Below are 7,959 nucleotides of genomic sequence, written 5' to 3'. Positions count from 1 at the left end.
GTATATAAAGTGGATTACCCTTTGTGTTGGGCAACAATTTTCTTATAATTCAAGGTGAATATTTTCCATTATGATTCATTTTTCACATCCCCAGATTTCTGAACAGTAATTTAGAATGGGGATTATCATGGCATCAACTAATTTTGATTGGCAGGGTAATATTATGTAATCAAGCTTTGGTCAATATGAAATGCATTGCCTTTCATGGCACACAATAACACACTATATCACACTATAACCACTGGGTGGAATAAAATACATGGCTTTTGAGAATTACACTATGGTACATATATTCATTTGCATTTCCTAAAATGCTTATTTTAAAAGGTATACATGTACATAGAGTAAAATTCTCACTGTGGTCCATAAAATGTGAGAATTGTATCAATATTTATTTATGTTTTTATTTATTCAAATCTAATATGTCACACATCTATGGTAAGAATATTGTTACTTAACGACTCCCATTATCAATATGAGTTTACATGAGTTTACAATATGAGTTAGTAACAAAAAACATCCTACTATAAAGCCAACTGGTAAGGGTTAATCAAAATTATGTTAAAGAAAGCAACTGTAAGTAAAATTATATTCCTAGTGGGTGAGACAGTCTGTTCACAAGAAAACGCATCGTGAGTGACTTGACATTAAATCCTGTATTCTTTGAACGTGAATGGCGACACAGTGAAACCGTTTAGAACAGATAAGGCAGGCTTGTGCGGAATCTGTAACACAGGAAAAAGGAAGCTTATCCATAATTGTGTCGGTACGATGGCATCATGTAGAGACACGCAGCTTGCTATCTACATGTCGTATTTTATGTAGATTATGTAAAATTCAAAGAACATTATATATTATGTGACCCGTGAAGATCAGATGTAGAATAGGTCTTCAGCAACCAATGCTTGCTGTAGAAGGCGACTATGCTTGTCGTAAAAAGCGACTAACGGGATCGGGTGGTCAGGCTCGTTGACTTGGTTGATGCATGTCATTGTATCCCAATTGCGTGGATCGATGCTCAGGATATCAATCATTGGATTGTCTGGTCCAGACTCGATTATTTACAGACCGCCGTCATATGGCTGTAATATTGCTGAGTGCGGCGTTAAACAACAAACAAACAAACAAAATATATATAATGTCTCAGATGCAATACCTTGCAACGTGGACCGGGTTATTTCTTTCCGTCTCAGCGAATTGACAGTCCTTCGTAGGCATGCTCTGAAGAAAACAATAACAACTACTGCTAAAGAGTTTGTACTCAAATCTCTAAGCTAATACAGCCGTACGTCAATATGCACATACGACCCAAATATTTGATACATTTTAAACGTGTAAAATATTTGTCTACAGCGGACAAAAAATCTTCTAAATTCTATTCTAATATAATATCCAAGGTAGTTTTACTTAAGGCAAGTGTATGAAAATACCTCTTATACACTCTTTACCCCAAGGACTTTTGTCATATTGACATGTTTGAGATTTGAAAAACTTTGCAAAAAGAGTTTGCCGCATATGCGTACGAATATATGTTTATTGTGGGTTACCTTCTTCTGGAGGGTCTGGGCACGTTTCTGTCTTCTTCCTTAATTTGCGAAAAAAAAGAAAAAATGGAAGTGAGTGAGTGAATGAGTTGGGTTTAACGCCGCTTTTAACATTATTCCAGTTATATCACGGCATGTCAGCTTAATGTGGGAGGAAAGCCCGAAGTGATGCAGGTCTCAGACGTTTACCACTTCGCTGAAACCCACGAGCACGGGTATGGTGCTGACAAACCTAGAAACATAATCGGGGCGAACCGGGATTCAAACACACAATCATAGGTTTCTGGCCTACCCAAGGGACGCAACTCTGCACAGCGAATCGCTGCGTCAAGACGACTAGGCCACCCGTGCCCCCCTAAAGAGAAAGTAAATTATGCTTCTGGTTTCATACAAATTAAAGACATATTGCTTTAATCAGGGCTATATGCATTATGTTTTTTTTCCTCTGGGCATTGCTCATATTCGTTACAAACTGAAACGTAGAGAGTGTTTTTCAATGAACATGTACAAGATAACGACGACAAATAAAGTAACTTACATTTCTTCTGTTCCATTCCCTAAAGAACAGAAAGAGACAAATGTTTAAGCTGCGTCACAAACACATCTGATAAATAAATCCACCATAGTGAGTTGTCTACTTTAATACACTTTGCTGCGAAAAGAATTATTTGAGTGTCACATTCAATAAATGGTGCCGTTAGTTTCCATTGTTTATTTATCAACATGTGCCAGGCTAACTGCAAGTACCTTTCATCGGGAGACGCTTCAGTGTCAGCACCACGAGAACGATGACAAGGCAGAGAGCAATCAGCACAAGGATACTCCCAACAACATATACAACAGTCGTCATAGAGTTGCCTCCCTTATCATTTGACTTGGCAGCCACAACTGGCAATGTCGAAGCTGAAATTGAGAATTTATTAACAAGCATGAGATAATAAATATACAAAAATACACGATGACATGAACTGTCCAAAACATTTTCTCATATTTAAGACACAAAACAACTTGGTCAATAATCATCAATAATTTATTATCTCAATTGTATTATTATTAATAACATTAATTCCTGACATGGGTACAATGTGTGAATGTGCTGTGATATTTCTTGAATATTGCTAAAAGCGGCATATTAATAACAGTGTCTGACAGTGATATGCGTAACGTTCACTGATTTTTAAACAATTCTCATATAGTTGGAGGATAGATGGATATTATAGAGTTTACCTTCACTGGAGTCATGGACGGTTACCCGTATGGTGCACGCCCCGACGCCAACCTCAACGTCGCCACGTCGGTTGGTGATGTTGTTCCTGGCCTCGCACTTGTAGAGGCCGCCATCTGAATGGGAGGCTTCTGGAATACGGAACATCTCTGTCATGCTAGACACCTCTTTCTGGTAGGCGGTGATGTGCGACCATGTCAGGGTGTGCGGGTCTGGGTAGGCATCAACGTCACACTCTAAATTAAGAGACTGACCCACTACAACTGATACCTCCCTTTCACATTTGACGGAGGGAGCATCTGAAAGTGTAAAAAAGGCTTTTACTTTGGGAATATTTGTTTGTTTGTATAACGCCGCCCTCAACAAAATTCCAGCTATATGACGACGGTCGGTGAATAATCAAGTCAGGACCAGACATGAGCATCGATCCATGCAATTAGGATACGATGACATGCATCAACCAAGTCAGCAAACCTGACCACCCGATCCCGTTAGTCGCCTCTTATGACAAGCATAGTCGCTTTTTACGGAAAGCATACTTTGTGAATGACAGGACCCAAGAGAAATCAGTGTTGTCAATCATGTTCAAATATATCTCCTTCAGTCTGAAGTTTGTGAGAGATTTCTATTTATCTGTCCATTAAAGAAATTACGAATATATTCATTGACACCTCCTTGGTAAAGACAACTTTAACCAGAAATACACACCTTACAATAAATGCCGAATATGTATAAACAAAAAATAATATAATTTTTATACATGAGTCGATAATCCGGAAATTTATTAATCTGGACGATTTCAGTTGGAATGCAGTCGTCTTGATTGACGGAGTTTGACTATGAAAAGTATTCATATGAATTTTGTCACATTCTACAGCTAGTGGAGAAACACCGTAGCCAGTGTGTCATTGCGTCAGTCAGTAACCCTGTTCAGTTAATGTGATAAGGCCTGGGTAAAATTAGCAATTAAGTGATAGGTTGAATACTGCGACTTTGTGGATATTTGTGGTGTTCTAAAGTAAGACATGGTATGTATTAGCCTGAATATAATAGTAGTAGCAACCATCGTGTACAACTATACAAACTGAATTACAATAGGTGCCCACAAGTCAATTTATAAACGTCGAAATAATAAAAAAAACCGTTTTGGTCAATAGAATATGACTTACATGAAACATACAGTTTGATAAGATCCATGCCAGAGTCTGAACGTCCACTGGGAAATGTGTTTGTCACATCCAGGATATAGTCCCCCTTGTGATTCAGCTGAATGTTTGGTATGACAGGAGGTTTGGTGGATTCAGTGAACTCGGAGTCCAGCCCTGCCTGGCGCCATCTGTAGACGTATGGTGGAGGGAGGCTTATGTCAGACCTGCTCAGGTTCACTGTGTCTCCTCGTTGGGCGTACATTGTTCTCGTGGTTAGGCTGAGGGGGTGGTCTAAAATATTATGCACTTTTATAGTATATTTAATCATCAACTCAAAGAGGCCCTTGAAACGTCATTAAGTGTTAACATTAACACATGTTGTTGTTTTAAACGAGAGCTTGACACAATGTGCCCCGCCTGTTGTTGTGGAAAACGACAAATATTATACATTTCGTACTTCCCTTCGTCTTTTGTAATTTGGTTATTATAAATGTTTGTATTGTAAGCTCGTTTATTGGTATTCGGTTATTATATCGGTACTCTTTTGCATGACCCCTCGTATACCTGTTTATATAGCAGTTACAGTACAACATACACAGGCAGTACTTCTGCTTGTGTCTTTAGGATCCGTGTAAGAATAGGTCTTCAGCAACCCACGCATGCTGCAAAAGGCAACTATACTTAACGCAAGAGTCGGGTGGTCAGACTGGCTTACTTGACAGATGCATGTCATCGTATTCCACTTGCGTGGATCGATGATCAGGATGTCAATCACTTTCTTGTCTCGTCCAGACTCGATCATTTACAGAGCGCCGTCATATAGCTGGAATATTGCTGAGTACGGCGTTAAACAACAAACAAATTTTATGTTTCAGTGCCTTACTTACACAGAACAGTAACGATAACTGAGTCTGATCCAAGAAGTTTGGTTCCAGTACGTGAGTAAACTGTACAGGTCAAGTTCCCAGAGTCAGTGCGCTTCAGAGTGATTGCACTAGAAGCCTGATTAAATTGTATGTTTCCGTTTTTGGTCCACACATACGCAAAAGACTGTCTTGAGTACACTGAGCAAGACAACGATCCTCCCTCCTCGATGTCCCTGATCTTCTCGTTGCCAAGGGTTATCAAACCTTCTGTGTCTGTGTCATGTAAATGAGAAGACGTTAAGCAAACCAAAGGGCAATAGTTTTAATGATAAAAAAACATAGAGAGTGAGTGAGTGAGTGAGGTTTGAGCCGCTTTTAGCAATATTCCACCAATATCATGGCAGGGGACGACACAAATGGGCTTCACAAATTGTACCCATGTCTGGAATCAAACCCGGGTCTTCGGCGTGACGAGAGATCGCTTTGATCGATATTTGCGTTATATTGATCTGTGGGGAGCAATAACAGCAAAGTGCGGTGAGGAAATCCTGAAGCATCTTTAAGAATGCCCACTTTATATTGGCTTCCGAAGTACCGGTGTAACACAATTTCAGTGCCTGTCATACATGTATATGTGGTCAAGATATATTTAGAAGGACAAGCCTTGGACATATACATCAAAACACTTTGGTTAAAGGCGATTATTCATTTTCCATTAATTGAGATCGGCAACCGATTCCAACCAATGGACCCCGGTTCCATGAAGTATCTTCACTAATACCAAGGAGTTTTCGTTTAATCTAGTTGATGATGAACACGCTGTGTTTTATATTTTAAATGTGATCTCTATTTCTTAATACAATACAAAATTGTGCAACAAAATCTTTATCATTGAAACCGATTTTGATTTTGAATCATGCTGCCATTTGTTTATGAAAATAAACTACGAGAGGGACTATTTTGGGATGTTAATCAAATTTACAAGCTTATAAAATATTTATCCGTATTTGAATATTGATGTCTCCCTGAATACAAAAGGATCTCGGCAATGTCGGACAAGTCCATTTTCTGAACAGGGGGATATAGTATTTCCTGAATGTTCTCATAATCATTACGACATTTTCTGTACCTTTTCCCGCATTACTCATTGCCATATCATGCCTTTTGAATGCGATCGTTTGGTCATTACCTTCACCTGCGTTGCCCAGCTACATCTAAGGGGAAAACTAACTAGAGTCGTCCAATTTATGACGTCTTGAAGTTGCGAGCGTATGTTCGAATCTCGAGAAATGAAGTCATGATAGAACAATATTTTATCGTGTAAAAACAGGCCTCGTTCTTTATTGTTCTTTGTTCTTTGTGTTGGTATCACAAAATAGCAACATATCTGAGTGACAGCTGTGTGTCAGTATTAGGATGTGGTAACTGTTCTGTTATCTCACTATTATATCATCACACCAGCAATATTGAGGAACCTTTGTCCATGTGCAAAACAACAGTGCCAAGTGATAACTATGGTCATGTGATAACTGAGTTGCATACATACCACGAAGGCATGCTATTCCCACGGTGCTTGAGTAAGAACAGCGGGTCAAATTAAAATCTGGACAGTCGTTGAAATTGTTTTCCCTTCCATTGCAATTGAATCGTGCCATATATTTAACACTTCCGGGTAGTGAACTGAGGTCTCTCCGAAAGTTGTAGGTGCTGAAAAAGGATGAAATCGTTTGTGAAGAGATCAGTGATTGACATCTTGGTCATCGATCTACACAATTGGAATACGATGACATGCATCAACCAAGTCCCGCTAGTCGCCTCTTACGACAAGTAAAGTCACCTTTTGCAGCAAGCATGGGTTGCTGAACATGTATTCGCAACCCGGATCGTCACGGGTCGCATGTATTTGGCATGAAAGGATAACAATAAGGATCCAGATTTGAAAGTACACAAATGTTATTAGGCATGCCCTTTAAATAACATGAGGGATGTAATATATGGGTTTATATCCTTTGTATACAGTAAATCCATGTAAGACAACGCTCAATAATTTCTCAGTTTGAAGACCAGGAATGGTCCAAATACATTAAACGTTGGTTTGTTATGTCCACAAAATTAGCAACATGGAAATTCGGACACTCAAATGAGAAATATCACATTCTCGCTGACCCACATTTATGTTCTGTATCACTTATATGTGGAGAGACATCTGTAACAGAACACAATCAAAATATACAACATATAGTTAGGATAACAGCACTGAACAGTCTCTCCATCACATGTGGCACTTACGTATTGAATCCCAGGTGTCTGCAGACAACATTGACCTCTCTGTAGTCAAAGTAGCTCGTGCATAATGTTCCCCATGTATTGTTATGTAGAATCTGCAGAACACCCTTGTTTGGTCCAGGAACAAGACGAAGAACAACTGAAAACATTATACATCAAAATGTTATAGTGATCTATATATATATTTAGATCTCAAAGTTCCTATAAATGGATTGATGAGGTACATTATTTATTTGTTAGATTGGAAAGATGCAGCCGAAAGGATCGTAACTGCTCTATACATGCATAACTTAAAACTTAATGTGAACTATTTTTACTTAATAACTGGTAAATGGTCATTTGAAAGTCACACATATAATCACTGGTTGTTAATTACGTATCGTATTATTTGTTAAGAAGCGGAGAAAGTTCTGAAAGTCACTTGACTGACCACTGGGTGAAAGACCGTGAGATACCTTGAGAACTTTCTTTGAGCAGCATTTGAAAAACAGTGGATCTTTTTTAAAAGGGGGAAATTTGTTTTTAATTACAAACCTTCCTGAATTGTCCGATTTTTTCACAACCTGTCAGTACATTGTTACGGTATTAATGCATCTGCATTCCATCCATTACACACTTTCTGTATCATTGACTTCATTGACTTTAATTATACACAGTGTTGTGTTCCCCCTGGCCTATTTTACCCTTCCTTTCCTCGCTGTGTATTTAGAGGATATATTTAGATTCAATATCAGGTGAACCCATAACAATAATAATATCGGCTACAAGTTCGCCAATGAGGTCATATGTTATATCAAAGAGAGAAGTATAATACCTGCTCCTGTAGTGAGGTGAAGCATGCACAGTGCAACAAAAATCGGTATGTGACGTTTCATAACTACGGCGAACAT

General features: G+C 38.7%; 1 protein-coding gene across 1 annotated transcript; it reads right to left on the bottom strand.

The window, feature by feature from the left end:
- Window positions 1–537: 537 nt before the first annotated feature.
- LOC139457877 (uncharacterized) lies at window positions 538–7,959 on the bottom strand. The gene is made up of 11 exons (XM_071239227.1): window positions 7,884–7,959; window positions 7,073–7,208; window positions 6,330–6,490; window positions 4,805–5,056; window positions 3,939–4,208; window positions 2,772–3,068; window positions 2,292–2,447; window positions 2,083–2,101; window positions 1,548–1,585; window positions 1,157–1,221; window positions 538–725 (listed from the first exon to the last, which is right to left on the bottom strand). The coding sequence occupies exons 1-10, from the start codon at window positions 7,957–7,959 to the stop codon at window positions 1,190–1,192; spliced, it is 1,437 nt and encodes a 478-aa protein (XP_071095328.1). The 3' UTR covers window positions 538–725; window positions 1,157–1,189.

This window comes from Haliotis cracherodii, unplaced genomic scaffold, assembly GCF_022045235.1.
Source record: "Haliotis cracherodii isolate W230 unplaced genomic scaffold, xgHalCrac1.p SCAF_12, whole genome shotgun sequence".
In the NCBI taxonomy this organism is placed as follows: Eukaryota; Metazoa; Mollusca; class Gastropoda; order Lepetellida; family Haliotidae; genus Haliotis; species Haliotis cracherodii.
This window is presented reverse-complemented; position numbering and strand designations above follow the sequence as displayed.